The sequence below is a fragment of the Cyprinodon variegatus genome, unplaced genomic scaffold (genome assembly GCF_000732505.1).
Source record: "Cyprinodon variegatus isolate N-32 unplaced genomic scaffold, C_variegatus-1.0 Scaffold89, whole genome shotgun sequence".
NCBI lineage: Eukaryota > Metazoa > Chordata > Actinopteri > Cyprinodontiformes > Cyprinodontidae > Cyprinodon > Cyprinodon variegatus.
This window is the reverse complement of record NW_015150542.1, coordinates 569961-589468: the sequence shown is the minus strand read 5'-3', so window position 1 is coordinate 589468 and position 19508 is coordinate 569961. Positions and strand designations below refer to the sequence as shown.

At 38.0% G+C, this 19508-nt stretch overlaps 2 protein-coding genes across 2 annotated transcripts in view; both read right to left on the bottom strand.

The window, feature by feature from the left end:
• Nucleotides 1-7159: 7159 nt before the first annotated feature.
• On the bottom strand, nucleotides 7160-14465 carry anxa3 (annexin A3). Its single transcript, XM_015373612.1, has 14 exons — nucleotides 14357-14465; nucleotides 13882-13911; nucleotides 13755-13802; nucleotides 13577-13664; nucleotides 12562-12656; nucleotides 11183-11296; nucleotides 10947-11037; nucleotides 10768-10847; nucleotides 10587-10643; nucleotides 10401-10494; nucleotides 10218-10313; nucleotides 10038-10096; nucleotides 8026-8148; nucleotides 7160-7315 (listed from the first exon to the last, which is right to left on the bottom strand). Exons 2-14 carry the CDS (start codon nucleotides 13894-13896, stop codon nucleotides 7256-7258), a joined length of 1020 nt encoding a protein of 339 aa, XP_015229098.1. The 5' UTR covers nucleotides 13897-13911; nucleotides 14357-14465; the 3' UTR covers nucleotides 7160-7255.
• Nucleotides 14466-15584: 1119 nt separating this feature from the next.
• The window catches only part of fras1 (Fraser extracellular matrix complex subunit 1), a 352266-nt gene continuing 348342 nt past the window's right edge, over nucleotides 15585-19508 (bottom strand). Inside the window, exons 71-72 of the mRNA XM_015373599.1 lie at nucleotides 19060-19206; nucleotides 15585-18824 (exon numbers count right to left, since the gene is read on the bottom strand). Coding sequence (XP_015229085.1) covers nucleotides 18255-18824; nucleotides 19060-19206 — 717 coding nt within the window. The 3' untranslated portion in view covers nucleotides 15585-18254. The remainder of the gene's footprint in view (nucleotides 18825-19059; nucleotides 19207-19508) is intronic.

The window sequence follows — 19508 nt, the reverse complement described above, 5'->3', positions numbered from 1 at the left end:
CCCCCTGCAATTCTTTCCATTAATTGAAATGTCTTTAAACACACATTAACATGAATTTAATACACTGTAGTAAACAGATAAATGGAGGCAGAAGATGTCTTTCAGTCATCAATGCACACATTCAGCAACACACAGGAGCTCTTTCAAGCTGGGCACCGTTTCATTCACAGCACAACGCCATCAACCAGGTATCAGAATCAGAAATACTTTAATAATCCCAGGTAGAAATTACCTTTGCTACATTACTCCATCTGTATTAGAGTGCAGAGGCGTAGCCAGAAAATTTTAATAGGGGTGGCCAGTCAAAAACCAATGCACACTGAGGGGTGTCCAAAAGTGGATAGGCACCAGAACCTCAGGGTCAATCTACACTTTTCCAACAGGAACAAGCTCAATATCCATATTTTCTAAAGAAAGACACACTATACTTTCCTATAGCCTTTGCTGACAAATTGATGCACATATTTATACATCTTGGCGGTGCAGTGGGTAGCACTGCTGCCTTGCAGCAAGAAGGTTCTGGGGTCGATTCCCGGCCCGAGGTCTTTCTGCTTGGAGTTTGCATGTTCTCCCTGAGCATGCGTGGGTTCTCACTGGTTACTCCAGCTTCATCCCATGGTCTAAAAAACATAACTTTTAGGTTAATTGGCTTCTCTAAATTCTCCTTAGGTGTGCATGAATGGTTGTTTGTCTCTGTTGCCCTGCGATGGATTGGCAACCTGTCCAGGGTGTACCCCACCTCTCACCCGTAGACAGCTGGAGATAGGCACCAGCACCCCTCGCGACCCCAATTGGGATTAAGCGTGTTATAAAATGAGATGGATGGATTTAAACATCCATGCTGTCTAAATAAAAGGTATAGTGGACAAAATGTCTGGTGTGAACATCTTTCCCATTGTCATTACTTACCTACTTTTTCCGTAAAGGTTTAAAAAGATAAATTAAATAAATTAAAAAAATTTTAAAAATCCACTGGACTTGGTTTCCAAGATTTGAAGACATTTCTCTACCTCTCCAGGAACCTTTCTAAATTCAAATGTCTGGATCCGCAGTTACTTACTTTTATCAAAAATTGTTCAGCTAAAAATTCATATTTACATGTACTCATATCTACATTAAATGGATTTTTTTTAAGGTTATTATTGAAGTAGTTATTTATCTATGATTTCACTGAAGACTAGATGACTTGCAGAGACACATGATTATCTCTTTATCTAATATAACACAAGATTTAGTTCTTAAAAGAGCATGAATTCTGTATATATATCAACTTTAATGTTAGTATTTTTTGTGCATAATTAACCATAGCTTTTTGGTTGTCAAGTAACTGTTAATATATAAAAAATTTAAATTCTTGATAAGATTGAACATTCCTCTTGAGAGTATTACTGCTGCCACAGTTTGTATTAGAGGGCGAAAAAAATTAAATAGGGTCTCCAATGATTGGCTAAAGGTGGCCATGGCAACCCCTGGCCCCCCATCTAGCTCCGCCCCTGTTAGAGTGATTATAGGTCCAGTCTGATATAACACAATTTCATACAATATACATATACACTCACCAGCCACTTTATTAGGTACACCTGTCCAACTGCTCGTTAACACTTAATTTCTAAGCAGCCAATCACATGGCGGCAACTCAGTGCATTTAGGCATGTAGACATGGTCAAGACAATCTCCTGCAGTTCAAACCGAGCATCAGTATGGGGAAGAAAGGTGATTTGAGTGACTTTGAACGTGGCATGATTGTTGGTGCCAGAAGGGCTGGTCTGAGTATTTCAGAAACTGCTGATCTACTGGGATTTTCACGCACAACCATCTCTAGGGTTTACAGAGAATGGTCCGAAAAAGAAAAAACATCCAGTGAGCGGCTGTGGGCGGAAATGCCTTGTTGATGCCAGAGGTCAGAGGAGAATGGCCAGACTGGTTCGAGCTGATAGAAGGGCAACAGTGACTCTAATAACCACCCGTTACAACCAAGGTGGGCAGAAGAGCATCTCTGAACGCAAAGTACGTCAAACTTTGAGGAAGATGGGCTACAGCAGCAGAAGACCACACCGGGTGCCACTCCTTTCAGCTAAGAACAGGAAACTGAGGCTACAATTTGCACAAGCTCATCGAAATTGGACAATAGAAGATTGGAAAAACGTTGCCTGGTCTGATGAGTCTCGATTTCTGCTGCGACATTCGGATGGTAGGGTCAGAATTTGGCGTCTACAACATGAAAGCATGGATCCATCCTGCCTTGTATCAACAGTTCAGGCTGCTGGTGGTGGTGTCATGGTGTGGGGAATATTTTCTTGGCACTCTTTGGGCCCCTTGGTACCAATTGAGCATCGTTGCAACGCCACAGCCTACCTGAGTATTGTTGCTGACCATGTCCATCCCTTTATGACTACAATGTACCCAACTTCTGATGGCTACTTTCAGCAGGATAATGCGCCATGTCATAAAGCTGGAATCATCTCAGACTGGTTTCTTGAACATGACAATGAGTTCACTGTACTCAAATGGCCTCCACAGTCACCAGATCTCAATCCAATAGAGCATCTTTGGGATGTGGTGGAACGGGAGATTCGCATCATGGATGTGCAGCCGACAAATCTGCGGCAACTGTGTGATGCCATCATGTCAATATGGACCAAACTCCCTGAGGAATGCTTCCAGCACCTTGTTGAATCTATGCCACAAAGAATTGAGGCAGTTCTGAAGGCAAAAGGGGGTCCAACCAGTTACTAGCATGGGGTACCTAATAAAGTGGCCGGTGAGTGTATATGGGGGTCGCCGCTCCGTCCCACCATCAGTTTGGGGGTCCTTGGCCTGGAAATGTTGAACATTGAACATTCTCTACTTCACACATTAAAATTAATATTACAACCAGCAAAGTTTAATATTCATGTTTAAAACACAACCACTAAAACACAATTAAGTGTTGATGTAGAGAGAAGGTTGTGGTATTTACTGGTTTGGAAGTCTTTATAGCTTTGTTTCACCCTGGAAATTTTTATTTTTTATTAAAAAAGAATGGAACATCTTGTATTTAAGGTGTGTAGGAGTGTCTGTTATGTAAATGTCATAGTTCAGGTTACATCATGTTCTCTGAAAATGGATGTTAAACCACAAAAACGATGGAGTGAGGAGAGAAGCTGAGCATCTCCAAGTGGATGCAACCAAATGTGACTAAAATAAACAAGGCATCAGACACTAAAGCAGTTGCATCGAGCATCCTTTATGTGCAATACTTGGATTTTAAAGAACAGAATAAAAAATAAAAAAGTAGTTCAGACAGATTTTTCCCTTTTAAAAAAAACAACAGCAAAAGGAAATCATAGGATTGATGCAACCATTTTTCTGTAGTTGATATTTTTTCTTTTAATTACCAAGAGTGACATAGGAGCTGAAGTCATTTTTACCTTGAGATTGGATGTTACATATTGGATTTTGTTTTACTCTGGCCCAGAATTGGAAAATGACAGGATTTTATCTGTGTTACTGGGATGGGAGGAGAGTGGAAACCCACTCCTATGTCACCCTCTAGAATGGGGGTAATCTCTCCTGTATTTTAGCCCGGTTCATTCCGCTCCTTATGACCACACAGGGTACCCTACAGCAGGGTTTCTGAACCCTGGTCCCCAGGGACCATTTTCCTCGATGTCTTAGATGTGTCTTCCCTCAGGCTACAAAATGCTATTGATGACCTTTTATTCAGTTCAGGTGTGGGGGGGCAGAGAAACATGTAGTAAAGTTTGCCTTTAGGATCAGGATTAAGAAATTCTGCCCTACAGGATACCTATAAAGGACACAATATTCACATTTTACATCAATGGGTCTCTGGCACTATGTCAGGCAATGTTTGGGTCTAAAACCAAACACATGTAGATGATCATGCTTCTTAGTTCAGTGCGGCTACATCCTTTTTAAGAAACCACATATCTTTATGGTATATGGGCTGAGAAATGATTGCATTTCTTTAAAGTTAAAAGGTGATTCCATTACTGCTGCTTTTGGAGGGATCTGTTAAAACACCCTCTGCAGAAACGTAGGATTTACCTTCCTTTGGCAAAAAATGAAATTCCACCTACTTTTCCTTTAACCCTGTGTACCTCAAACACTCATAATCTATGTCCAACTTTTCCAAGAGGTACTCAGATGTTGATGAGAACTGCAATAGTTACCTGCAGCTATCTTTGAAACATTGCAGGGCCATCACATACCTGTGTTAAATAACTAAAACAGCCCAGAAAAGCTTGAAAGAAGCAGCCTTACATCTATCTTCCTTATCCATGGCCTCTTGGTGATACCCACTTACCAGATTAGTGTCAAGAATTGTTTTTGCACCTTTCAAAACATCAGAACTGTTATTGTTGTGAAGAAAGGGAAACGTATTGCTCTGAGTTTTGAGATTGAACGTCTATTTATAAGCCAAAGCTGTCAGCGGCTTTGTGGAACACCATACTGGTGAGGAGTAGGCCCTTTAAATGTCTCCTATAAAAGTAAAGAAATTGGTTCCTGTACTTCTTTGTACTTATAAAGAGCTAAACGACTATAAGGTTGTTTGACAGTTGCTTTATCTGCTAACTTGATCTCATACCTATTTGCATAACCAAGATTTTCATCACCCTCTGGAAACACCTTGCTTTTGTCAAGTTTATCCAAAATCCTAGTAGCAAAAAGTAGTTTATTCAAGCATACTAAAAGTGCACTAATTTCATACTTAGAATCAGGGGGTGCACTTAGAGTTTACTTATTTCATATACTTAACAATAGTAGAGTCAAGTGTACTTGACTTACATTGAGAAGTATAAAAAGTGTTTACTAAAGTATACTTTAAGTTACTTTAGAAAAAATTCAAAATGTCCCAATTTAGTATACTTCAAGTAAACTACTTTTTGCTAAGGTACCTTACAGCTCTGTATTTTAATCAACTGAAAACCTGTTCAACATCTGTCCAGATCCACTAAAAAAAATCTGCTGCCTCTTAATATTACCAAAAGGTGAGATAACGTCTAACGTTGATTGGAAATGTAGGATGAAGGAATACTGCCTGCTACCCTAGCTGTTGTTTTATGTGAGACTATTATCTGTTGGACGCTGTCCCCTACCTAGAGTCTAAAACCCTCTCAAAGTGTTATCTAACTTGGCTTCCAGCAACTGTGGGTGTCTCTGAATAAAATGTATACCAATTATGCCCTCTACTGAAAAAACAGGATCCACTGAGTATTTGAAGACCAAGAAAACACAGTTAAGGATAAACCATTCGTCTTAACTTGATGTTTAGGAATTCCCAGAGCATTAGCAGCAACTATTCGGAGCCAATTAGTTTTTATCACTAACACACTCCGGTATACTCTGACAGAAATTTTTGTCAGGCTACTGATTTGTCTGTCAATGCGAAATAGACAATGAACTATACTTTCAGGAAGATTTAGGTAAACTTCTGAAGAAACGTCTATGCAGCTCGCTCATCTTTTCACAATGGATTATTTGCTTTTGGGGTATTGGGATTTTTACTAAGTTTAGTTATCATTTTTTCCCTTGCTTGTTAAGTGCATCCAAAAGGTCAAATAAACTTAACTTTTCAATAGTTTTAATTGAATAAGGACTCCATTGCTTTTCTTTTAGGAGCTTCCATTACATCCTAAAATTATGTTGGGTTTCCTGTAGCTCTAGTTTATAGCACTGTGGTTCCGCTGGGTCATGAACTTTGCTTCAGACCTAGGTTTTTGTGCAAGAGACTTGGTCTCTGATACCATCTCTTTAGTATCTGATTATTATAATTAGCAAGAGTTGGAAAGAGTTCAGAAAGCACCGAGGTTATCACCAAAGGAATCTCTTAGGTAGATCTGTTACAGCTTCACCATCAGTTTTTCCGGAGGTCTTCAACAGTCACGAAAGTTTTGGTTGATTAGACTTTTTTATATATCCCCCCCCCTGCAATTCTTTCCATTAATTGAAATGTCTTTAAATCCACATTAACATGAATTCAACACACTGTAGTAAACAGATAAATGGAGGCAGAAGATGTCTTTCAGTCATCAATGCACACATTCAGCGACACACAGAAGCTCTTTCAAGCTGGGCACCGTTTCGTTCACAACACCTGTCCCATCAACCAAGAATCAGAATCAGAAATACTTTAATAATCCCAGGGAGAAATTACTTCTGTTACATTACTCCATCTGTAATATAGTGACTATAGGACTAGTTTGATATAACATAATTTCATACAATACATATATAATTAGGAGGTCCCCGCTCCATCTCACCATCAGTTTGGGGGTCCTTGGCCTGGAAAACGTTGAAGACCCCTGCTCTACAGTGTATTTTACATATGTATGTCAATAAAGATGGAAAAGATTAAGGTTGTATTTGATATGTTGGATTTAGTTCAATACTTACAACTGTTTACTAACAATAGTCAATAAGTTAAAGAATGAAGTGTAATAAGGACTATTGGCACCATGCACAAAGGAAGTGAGATGTGGATCAAACTGAGTAGAAACAAACAGAATGACTAAAAGATGATTGAAGCCACATGTACTACCAGATGCCTGCAGCTTTCCACAGCAACGATCAGCTTCAAGTTCAATATAGTAAGATGATGTAGAGGATAACATAAACTGAGTCTTTATGTTCCTTTTTTAAGCATAAACTGCGCCCTCTGGTGATACATTTGCTGAATGGTCACGGTCAGGACCTTAGCAGTAGAAAAAGACAATGACATTTTTCATTAAATCCAGATAAAAAGAAAATCTACATTTTCTATAGTGATTGGTAAAATTATTTATTTATTTATTTATTTTAGCTGATAAGAGACATAAACAAAAATCTTATTTCAAAAATAAGGGGGAAAAAACAGTATATTTCAAAGGAAAAAACAAAACAAAGTTTATTTTTCCTTCTTTTTCAAGATAAGGCAGTTTAATATATATTTTGGCATAAAATAGAACTGTGCAAACATTTTAAACCAAATGCATTATTTTCCTTCCATATGGGATGTTATTTTCACCTTTTAAATTAGTTTTGTTAAACTGAAGTGTTGATAAATGTTGATTAAAAAGTCCTATCAGCCTGGTACGTTTTAATTTTTTTAAATACCTCTTAAATTAATCATTTATAAATCAAGTTTAATTATTACATTTAATTAATTACCTTTTTTAAAATTCATGATTAAACCTCTAATTAGAAAAACCCCTGATCACGAATGACTGTATGAGAAAGAAAACATCCTTTTTTGTAGCTTTAGATGGATGCTGTGTTAGTCATCTCCTCCACAGATCGCCTTGATGCAATCGCCGTACTCTCCTCCCACATCAGACTGCAGAACATTACAAAAAAAATTAGTTTAAATCACATAAATAAACAAAAAATATGTTACATTATTCTGCATAAATTGTTTTGATAGGATTTATGATAACGGCTATGTAAAGAGAAGCCTTATTTAATTGTTTTTAAACAGGTATATCTAAAACTGTGAGCCAGGGTTCAGATTTAGCAAGTCATTAAAAAGTCACAGATCTTCGTACACATCTGTGATCAAGACAGTAAGGTTGATAGAAGTTAATTAGAATTACTGCCTAAAGGATATTTCAGTAAACATATAAAAACTAAAAACAGGATCTATTTTTAGTTTTTAATTTGGTTCAGATGAGGGTTGTTACTCTTTCACGATTTTTAAACAGCAGTAAAAGTTGAGTCAGTTAGAGAGAGTTTGAACTGAAATCAATTAAATATTGATGGTCAGATGGAGTAAATATAAAGTTTGAATGTTTTTTTTTTAATTTAATTTCTATTCTTATGAGTTAAAAAAGAGAAGCAAATAAAAAAAACAGGATCTCAAGCAAACTCCTTGGTTAATGCTTGATTTCATTAAAGTCTATATTGTTTTTGAAAGGCAGCAAATTAATTCCAATCTGAATATTCCACAAGTTTTTAACTCGGTTAAATTCGACTCGCTGATAAAATAGAACTGGAGATGAAAAAAAAGATGAAAAATGACTTTAAATCTGTCTTTGTGGTCCGACTCACATCGAGGGCAGAGAACAGAGATTCTTCATAGAGCTTCTTGAACTCCGCTCTGATGTCCAGCAGGTCGATCTCAGATCGGCTCACCAGGATCCGGGTCAGAGTGGATTCATGGGTACCGCCCCCCTAACAAAACAACAGGTGATTGGCACAAGGAAAATAAATAAACCTTTTAAGGATTCCTACATTACATCTGATGAGGTTTTTTAATAAGAAATAATCAGTATCATTAACATACAGGGGTCCATAAAAATATTTACACCTCCTGATTATTAGTGGAAGGGAGAAGAAAATTATACAGAGTGTGGATGAATGGAATATGAACATATTTAACTAGTTTTACTGTGAAACGCTAATGTGTACTGCAGCCAACTGCCATGAAATTAGAAATCAGTATCCCTCTGTGTTTATTTTAATCCTAATATTAAGACAGCTGCCTTCTGAAGGATTTATGAAGACTACAGGTGGAGTGGCGGCCTAGTGGTAAGGGCATAGGGCTTTGAATCCTGAGGTTGTGAGTTCAATCCCCCACGCCCACTGCTCCCCAAGGGGATGGGTTAAATGCATGGAAGTAATTTCCCTCTGGGATTATTAGAGTATATAAAATACAAAAAAATTAAAATACAAAAAAATACAAGTCCAGGCCATAAATCAGCCTTCACTCAACCATCGACCAGAGCTAGAAGGCAGCTGAGAGGAGTTGCAGATATCCAAAGAAGGGTGGATATCTATTGATTGTGCGTACCACAAAATCCTCTATGGATGACTGTCTGGAGCTCCCCTTAGTGCTTTGTCATATAGAGGGCAACCTGTGTAAACCTTCCAAAAGCTGAGCCTGGTTCTACTGGAGGATTCTTCCTTTTAAAAGACTTTTTCCTCTCCACTGTCTCTATATGCATGCTCTGCGCAAGGGATTGCTGTTGTGTCAATGAGTCGATGCAATTAGCTTGTTTTCCTTAGATACACTGGAAAAACAATCTAGAAATAAGTAAAAAAACGTCTTAAATTAAGTGTATTTACCCATAATTTGAGCAGGTAAATTGGATAATTTGCCAATGGAATTAGTATTTTTACTCTTAAAATAAGGTATTTAGATAATATGCACATAAAATAACAATGCAAATGTGTTTTCTTATTTTAAATGTAAAGTGTCTTGTTCTAGTGGCAAAATGTCTCTTTTACCTCCTCAATATAAGAACAAATGCACTTATTTTAAGAAAAAAATGTCTATCTACATTTTGATTTTTTTCCAGTGTACAAAAACACTTTGAAACCAATGAATTTTGTCTGTAAGGTGCCTTTAAATAAGACTTGTTGTAAAGTTGCACTATATAAATAAAGTTAACTGAAAACTGAATTAAACTGAAACTTTATCCTTTCTGAAATGTATTCTATAGAGCTAAAACATAAAAACCTGTGTTAAAGGTAATTTCACTTTACCCATAGTGAGAAGAAATGCCATAAAAAAAAACTGTTGTGTTTAGAGGTATGAAAGAATGGAATAATCTGCCAAAACACATCCTGCTTGCTAATAATGTCAATAAATTTAAATTATATCTAAAACAGCATCTATAAAAATGATATAATTGAATGTTATATTCATTTATATTTGTGTGCGAATATGTATGTATATGTGTAGGTATGTTTACAGGTGTGAGTGTAGATTGTGTTTTTCAATTTGTGTATATTTTTATGCCCACATGAGGGCACATATGTATGTGCAAATGTTTATATATTGTATATGTATTTGTATATGTTTTTTTTCTTTTCTTTCCCTTTCATTTATTTGTTGTATTCTTTGTTTTGTTTTTGATATATATATTTTTCAGGACCCCAGGAAGCATAGCTGCAGTATAGCTGTAGCTAATGGGGATCCTTCCAATAAATCTCCAACTTAAGCAGTTTAACTATGGAAAAACAACATATTTCTGAAGAAATCATGGACCGTCAGCAACTTGTTCGCTAACTAGCCAAGAATGAGGTGTGATTTCCAAATGGAAACAGCAGCTGATTACCTTCATGCTCTCATGCAGGAGTTCTGCAAAGTACACGGGTAAACTCTTGGCGCATTTCACTGCACAAATACCAAGTTACAGAAAAAATGAAGTTAGCAAAAATGGAGCGCAGCAAATGAAACACTGCCAGCGCAGGTTTGGGTAAAGTATTTCTTCCAGTGATTCTATGGTCCAGTTTACCAATAGCCACCAGCAGCTCTTCCAGCTCTCCAGACATCTCTCCTTCGATGCTCTGTTGCAGCGTCTTTCCACTGATGTTCAAGTACTCGAAGAAAGCTGCAGAAAACAAAGCCTTGCTTTACTATTCTTATAATGCTGGCGACCCCAATGGGGTTATAAATCCTTTATTAAACGAGGTCTGACTCTGTCTGAGCTGAGGAATGCTTCTTCTGCACAGGATCTCGATAAACTTGGACTCATCTGTGCCCCACTTCTTCTCCCCGGCTTTGTAAAGGGTCTAAGAGAGAAAAAATACAAACATTTGAACTTTGTAACTCCAAAATATAGACATTTGTACTATTTTTGGTTCACTTATGTCTTGTACTCTACCTCAGCATCTTGCTTTGCCTTTTCTACGTTTACAGAATTGTCCTCATCTCTCTCAGCCTGGAAATAAAAGCAGAACTTTTATCATTAAGCAGGATTTCATCTCTGCTTAATGATGCACTTCCATCATTGTTAACCATCATTGTAGGGTAAGTTTGTTAGGGTAATTTTTCCTTCTTTTTACCCCTGCGAGGATGAGAAGCGCTTTGGATAAATCTCCAGAGACATCGCTCTCCAGCTCATCCGTCAGCTTCTTCTCTTCTTCTGCAGAGAAAGACATAGAATCAATAGAATAGGATTGAGACTCTGTTTTCTACAAAAAAAAAAAGAAAAAAAGGAATAAAACTAATAATGCTGCCAAACCTTTTAAGAAGACCTCCTGAATAGCTCTGATTTGTTGGTTGGTCCTGGAGGCAAATATTTCAATCAGGATTTTCTCTTTTGTACCGGCTCCCTGCAAGGCAGAAACTTTGTTTTACGGTTCAGGTTAGACCTTTAAAGCTTATGTATTGTATGTGTATAACTCAAATTACATGGTAAAATGATAAACTATTTTAAAGAAAAAAATATATTATAATATATTTCAGTAGGAAGCAGACTTTCATGGCCCGTATGACTTCATGGCAGTCAAACGCTGCTGGGGGAGTGATAAGCGCCACCAGAAGGTCTTCAAAGTCGCCACCGGTGTCTCCTTTCAGGTCTTTTTCCAGCGTCTGTGGTGCAAACAAGGCTGTCAGTATTTAAAGGTTTACTTTCACTGTGCTCTGCGCCACCACACCTATGCAAATACACTCCACCGCCACCTGAACCCAGGTAAGATGACCCAACACAGAACCTGATGGCTGATTGTATTAAACAGCAGGAGAATCTGAGCAAGTATGTAAGGGAAACATAATTACAGACCATCTAAAATGAATGAGTTTCACATTTTCCACATTAACTTTAAAGATATTCTTCCTGTAAGGTATTTAAAGGCATAATAATGACTGGAAACAGATGTTTCAGCAAGAATTCAGTCTGAATTTTAAATCTTTGGTTTTGCTTATATACCTCCTGTTCCCTCTTTTGATTCAATGATCAATGATACATTGAATTTGTAGCAAAAACCAAAAATATTAGAGCTGCACAATATATTGCAGGTGTTATTACGACCTTCCTTCGTATTCTTGATGTCTCTCTGCTCCAACACACCTGATTCAAATGATTGCAATTACTCCCCCAGCATCAAGTACTGAATACTTTTAATCTTTAATTCATTTAAGTAAGGAGTGTTGCTGCAGAGACACACCCAAAACACACCCTGAGAGCTACTTCTCAAAGGACTATTTAAATCTTGTGTAATTCACTTAGCTGCAATAAGTGTTTGCAAATTACTTAAGAGGCTTTTATATTATAGGTGTGACTTTGACTCAGTATTATTTTTGTAGAAGGTATACGTGGTAAAGTTATTAAGAGAATGCTACATCAGTCTTTGACGAGAAGATATAAAGCCCTGTCGCTGTTATGGAAATAATTGATTTAATATACTGTAATTGATATCATCACAGTGACAATCACTAATACTGTTTTCCTGATATCCTGCAGCCAGCAACATAAACAGCATGACATAAAATTGTAAGGATATAAAAATAACCTGCAATGTGCACATAAAAAAAAAAAAAAGAAATATTATGAATTGAAGCCTATTTTCTTCTCATGCCTACAATGAATGATTGTTGTGTTAGTCATGTTTAACATTGCTATAATAACACTGGAGAATCGGGCCTTTCCTTCATTCTTCTTCCTGCCTGGATCTGCCCGTTTAATTTGCTTTCAAACTAATTTGTTTATAGTGAGGGGAGTGCGTAGCAGGGGGCGTTAATCTAAACAAATCATGCTTTGACATTTTCCAATCTAACACTCTAGTTTCCATCATGTTCACAGGGAGTTTCACCCTTTAAAGTCATACGGAAAAATGGAAGAATGAAAGAAATCTTACTCTGCCAGTCTCTTTTTCATATGCTTTACAGATGAGCTGCCTTTGAGCGTTGCTTCTTTGTGTCAAAATTTCAATCAGGACCTTCTCATTAGTTCCTAAAAGTGTAAGAGAAACAGGCTAATTGTTTAGTTTGATTGATTCCATGAGAACAAGTAAAAAAAGCAGGTCTGCAGCTTCTCCTTCACTGCCATGAGCAATCTATACAGCAGCAAAAGCAAATAAAGACAGTTTGTGCAAGTTTATTTTGGATAGAACTTAGCTGGGTTTTAAATTTCTTTTCTTATTATCAGTTGAAGTTGAAGACTAAAACCAAACAGTTTAATAAACTGCAAAAAAAAAAACATCTTTAAAAAGCAATTTATTTAAGACCAAAACTAAAATAAAAAAAAGTGGAACAGCTTAAGCAAAAGGAAGACATAGAAGCTGAGAAAAAATAATATTTCACATCAATGAATCTGAGACACAGAAATAAATATTAACAGCAGGAGAAGTGTAACAGGGATACATCCAGCTAAAATAGTCAATGCTAACCTTTAAGCTGTCACATCCCGTCTGAAGGACGCATATGGCGCTTCATAATTAGCAGCCTTATACGTAAGGCAGCATGTGGCTGTAGGCTGCACCCGCCAAAGGGTTAAAGAACAGCAGCTGATCTAACTCAGGCTTTTGCAGATGTTTGATCAGGTGTGTTAACAGGTTAAAACAAGAAATTACCATGTGGAAAACATCTTTAGCATCTTATGAACGACAAGAAAAATAAAAAATATATACTATATATACATAAAATACTGTGGAATATAACACTATAACTCATTCTGTTTTTTATTATATTGTTCAACCCACACAGCAGCCTCATACCAAAATCTTATCTATCATCACGGAGTTTTTGAAGACAAAAAGCCAGCATGTATATATATATATATATATATATATATATATATATATAAAGTTCAGCATCGAGTTTCAACCAATAAAATAAAAGCAAATATACTCTAAAGTGATTTGAAGATTTTACCGAATCCTTCAATGGCTTCTTTCAGAGCTGCAGCATCTTCTTTAGCATCGAAATTTGCTTTAGGCTTGATGGTTCCTCTGTGTCCGTTCTAAAGAACATATCCATTTAACCGTTAACTACAAACCAGTCTTCTGTCTGTCATTTAAAACTCAACAAGGTAATGGAGGGAAGGACCTACTTGAGCAGAAGACGACACAGGTGAGTTCACAAGACCCTCTAGGTCATCCTGCAAATAGGAGATGTTTTAACATACCTGGGGGGGATTTTGAATAACATTGAAAGCACCAAATAAGAACCTTTCTCACCCATAAAGATCCCATGATGAGGCGGTTCTTCTGTTAGACATTAAAACAAAGTCTCAGTGACATTTAAATATTCATAAAATAAGGCCCCTATTTCAATTTTCAAAACTCAAACATTTATTCAGTTTGTTCAGTCATTTGTAAATGTATGCTGTATCTCACTGCAATCTGAATCAAAAATAGATTAAATCAAACATACATTTACTGCCTTCAATGTATGTAGAGAATGTGACGGTTTCTCTGTGGAATGTAACAACTTATCTTTGAGTAGCAAGAAAAACAGGAAAAATGCACATATGTCATTGTGTAAATGGATAATAGCTTAGCATTGGACCAAGGCAGCTGAAAGCAGCTCTCATTCAGGGATGAGACTGTAAAATGATTGAATGCCAGGCTCTTTAACCCTACTTACAACAGGTAAACTGGTAAGAAAACAGCAACTCACAAGGAAAACTAACAAATAAAGAGAGAAACTCACCTTTTTCTTAGTCTTTCAAATAAAACGTTTCTTTCTGCCACACCTGCAGCTGTCGTGGAGACTCCAAATCTACCTGTAGAGCAAACGGTTGGCCAACCTGTTTGGCATGTTAGGTGACGCCTTCAGGGACACATCAGCTAACACAGTCCCACCCCCTACTTTTAAAAGAGCACAACCTATAGAGCTATGGCTGAAAGTATCAGAAGTGAAAGTAAATAATAATGGCAATGAGAAATGTATTTTGCTTCTGTGCATAAAGACAACATGCCTATTACAGTAATTTAGTGTAGTTTGGCACAAACTTTACTTATTTTATTAAAGTATACACTGCAAAAATTGTCCATCTAACCAAGTATTATAATATTATATCTGTCCAAAAAATATTTTTGATCTTCTTTTAAGGTTGCTATACTAAGTAGTGTTGCACCAATGCCAATTTTTTGCCTCGACACCTGGTTGTGCTGTATCGGTATCAGCCAATGTGTGTGTGTATTTATATGAAGAACTAGATACTACTTGGATGTAAAATAATTGCCATCATGGCTTTGTCAAGCTGCTGCCTACCTTTGTGAAGCAGGAAAAAGACTAATACAAAGTGAATCCAGTAAAAGTTTTTATTGCCAACCTGGAATGGATGAAAATAGTTGAATAAACTTTTGGCTCTCAAAATGGTATCAGTGCCCTATTTGTTGGTACTTGCTAATACCGATACCACCATTTTAGTGCTGGATCGGGGCCCCGCCCGATACTGGTATCAGTGCAACACTAAACTAAGAAATAGATATATAATCTAACAGAACCTATGGTTGCATATTATATTATCTTAAAAGAAGCTTCTTGGATTGGTATAAGATTTTTAGACTGGGTTAGATGGATCTTTTTTGCATTCTAGTGAAATCAGCTCAGGTTTCAGACGGATTTCAATCCAATTAGCAGACTAGTCACCATTAAAGAGGAGCAGAGGTGTGTGAAAGCAAAAACTTCTTGTGTCAATATGAAAGAATTAAAAAAGTGGTGAAGAAGAATCCGCACTGCGGCTCTTTGGATAAATATTTCACAGAAAAATCCTTAAAAGTCTTAAAAGAGAAACATAAAGAAAAAGTCAAACAACAGTGATGTCAATGTTTTCGACTTTTGAATGTTTGAATTTTCCCACCAGGAAAAAGTTTTCATGTCACAGATGAACAATTATAGATAAATAATTCAAACACATTTGAAATTTTCTAGGTTTTATTAGTAAAAAAAAGGCACCAAATACAGGCATCATACTAATATTACTGTGTTCTCCAAATGTTATAGCACCAAAAATATATTTCCCCCAAAATTCCCCCATGTTCATGTTTAATAGGCACACATGTTAAAAAAAGAAATGGTGAGAGCAGAAAAATAAATCACAAAAACTGATCTTAAAATAAGTACATACCGGTAATTCTTAAAATAAGTGTACTTGTCTTTAATTTGAGCAGGTAAACAACATTTTCTGCCAATGGAATGAGTATTTCTGGCCTTAAAATAAGATAATTACACATTAAACCCTTTAAATAAGATGAAGGGGCTGCTTTTTCTTATTTTAAACGTAAATCATCTTATTCCGTTGGTAAGGTGTGTTACTTAACTGCAAAAACAAGGTAACATACACTTATTTTAAGAAAAAAAATACATATATTTCACAAACAAACCAGTGTCAAACACTTTAAAACATAACATCAGTAGCTGGGCTGTGATATAACACATCAGACAAGAGTAATTCAGTGATGCATAAATGAATCAAAAGTAACTGAGATGCTGAACCATGAGTCTTTGGGTCGAACAAATGCAGGCAGAGACACCAATCATATAAAATACATGTTTAAAAAGCGTTTCTTTTCACTCAAAAGGTAGTAAGGCTGAAGCTGTCAGTCAGGTGGATGGATTTGGAACAATCACATGGAAATAAACACTCCTACGCTCTTCAGTCGAAATACTTTGGATGACCTGTTTTCAGTCACGTAAGAACAAAATACTGCATGGCACTTAAAAACTGGCAGCTGTGTGAATACAGTACAGGTATGGGCATAGGAGAAAAACGTCAAAATGGCAGTAAATACAGATGTTTAAACCCCCACTTTAACACTGAATGAAGACCCCCCCCAACGTAAAACAAAGAAACCTGCAAGATCCTGACCAGGTGATAATGGGAGCACAAAGAGCATCAAGTTAGAGGTTGAAGAGGCATGACCAATGGATCACAGAGGATTTATTACCTGGATATAACACAATGCAAGTGGCAGAGACGGAAGCAGAGTCTTGTTGAAGTATTGATACTGTCTTATGGCAGGTATGCACTGTACGAATTTTTGCCCTTTTCTGGGCAGATTTTCCAGTTGTGCGAGAATTTTTTGGATTGTGCCGAGTTTCAGCCTCATCGTGCGTCCTGCGTCATGTAATATACAGGGGGTAATGATGGACATTAGCCTCTCACGACCAACTCCCGATCAGGAATCATAAGGTCGGGAGAAAATCAAACATCTTTGATATCGGCCGTTGTAAGGTGTTCATGGACAAATCCTGCTGTTGAGGCAGAGCTACGGGCGTCTACGAGCCGATTTACCAGAACTTCACGCACTACGCATGTCCAAACAGGGGAGTTCGGTTTCTACTTCCTCCAGATTGACGTACAGTATGAGCAGGATAGATCGCATTAGAGCGTCGGTCCGTACAGTGCAAGAATGTACATCGTAAGCTGTGAACCTTTAAACCCTGTGGCTTGCCACACAGTTTGAGCTAAAGCTGAATGCAACGATTGAAAATATCGTACAGTGTATGCCCGGCTTTATTAGGGACACAAGCGTCCCCAATGGCAAGACAGAGCACAATAAGCAAAGGTAAAAGGTCTTGATGTTGTTTTAATAAGAACACACATGGGGTGCTTCGGTGACGCAGTGGTAGGAGCATGCGAACCACGTATGGAGGCCTTAGTCCTCAACCGACTTGGGTTCGAATCTGACCTGTGGTCCTTCGCTGCATGTCTCTCACCCCCTCTTCTACCTACAGAAAATGAACAACTTGTGCCGTAAAAACCCTAAAAAATTATAAAAACACAGTTGGCTCGCTGTAACCAAGTTAAGAAACTAATTGAAGCTTATGGTCTGAAGATTGTTGCAAAAATAGGTAGGGTTTGGAAAGGTCATAATGAGGTCTTGATGCGGTCTTACTTAGAACACTGAGGGCTCCTAACAGAGATATTTGATGTGCGGGGCATGATATGTATAGATCTAGGTGTGTTTTGGTGATCTAGAGTAAAGGAGGTGTAAATAAGGCTTAAAACACATTTAATGAAAGAAGTCAAAGCTCTTTCTCGTGAAGAAGGGAGTAACTAAGGTTGTGACATAATCGCACTTAAAGGTTTCATTCGTTTTTAAGTTATCAGCACTCGCGTAGCCTGCGACAGACACCAGCACGTTCCTTTGTGCCTTATATTCAAGCCGCTTCAGCAGATGCAGGAGTTGTTTTAGTGATTCTTATATTGCAGGACTAGTTGCGTGATGGATGAAGTGAAGATGCAGCAAAGCAGAAGGTATTTTCCTGCCTGCTTCTTCATACAGCAGAGTGACGTTTATATCAGTGTGATGTAACTATGCAGAAGATAAAAATCACCAGTGTGGAGCTACTGTTCACCTCGATGGATGTGAAACCAATATGGATTTAGAAGAGAACAGAAATAAAGATGAAGACCATGCAGCTGAGCAGTTTGTGGATTCCTGAGTTTGCCCAGTCGCCTGCACGTCACACTCTTCCCTTTTTCACTGTGGTATAAAAATACATAAACAAAAACATCTCTGTTCTTTAAGTACGAATCCTATTTTAGAAAATAAGATATTTTGATTCTCTTTTCACCGATTAGTCCTTCGTCAGTGCTTCAGACCTCAGTGCCGTCGCTGAGGTTGTTGTGGAGTTTCACTTCCAGGTTGACCTGTTTCACTTTGCCGTTGGCCTCTTGGCTGCGGTTGATGTTGACGTTCCTCACCGTGCACTGCTTGGTGCTGAAGTTCTTCTCCATGCACTTGTCCATGCACACCTCCACCTTGGTGTTGAGCGGATACTCCTCGCAGGTTTTCGGGACCTTCGTCACCTTTTTGGCCGACCTTCTGCAGCGGCGGAACAGGAAGCAGGAGGCCAGCAGCGCCAAGACCAGCAGGGTGATAGCCGCCACCCCCCCGCCCACAGAGCCGCCCACATGGGCGTTGAATGTGGCTGACGGGCCGACCTCCAGGCGAAGCGACTTCATGTTGGTGCCGTTCTTCACCTGGTCGCCCTCGTTGTCGTAGATTAGTGATTCGTCGAGCGTCAGCCGGCCGTTACGGTCCACCACGTCTCGTTTGGGTCGGTGCAGCTGATAGGTCACTGAGCGCTGAATCCTGGGGCTGGAGCGCGACTCTGGGCCGATCACATAGATCACCTGCAGGTACCACTGGTGGCCCGCCTCCACCTGTCAGTCAGACAGATGCATGAAAGGGATCAGCCATCTAGGTGGATACTATACATAAACTTTTCTAATCATGATGGCTGCCGCCCAAACATTTAAAATCTGAAGTAATCTCTCTTTGCAGGTGATGAAGCAGACACAAGACTTTTTATCATGGTCTCCCTTTTGTCGCCTCTTTCTTTCATCTTTCATCATGAAAAGATACCCTAAACAACTTGAGAACAGGAGGTCTACTCACTTTGTAAAGAGCGTCCACCTTCATAGTGAAGCCATCAACACCAGGCATCGCCGCCATGGCCTGCAGCTCTGGGACGTCCGAGGCAAAATCAGCCTCGAAGGGAACGTCATGAAAAAACTTGTCACATACGTCCGGCTGTTTACGATCCTGAAAAGCAAAGATGGGGAATATGGGTATAGTGATGCAATCGGGATTTTTTATTTCTATTTAAATTTTGTTGCTTGGTTGTGTAGCGCAGACTTTAACCATAACCAGACCATAAATGTTTACCAATAACAAAAGCTAAGTGAATTAAAACAGGTAACCATATGGTAATGCAAATATTATGAAAGCTTTAATTATTTTTTGGAGTATTTCAGAGAGAAAACGGTAAGGACATGTTAAGATCATATTAGATTAAAATAAACTACAATATTATCAGAAGAATTATTAATGAGAAATATATTGCA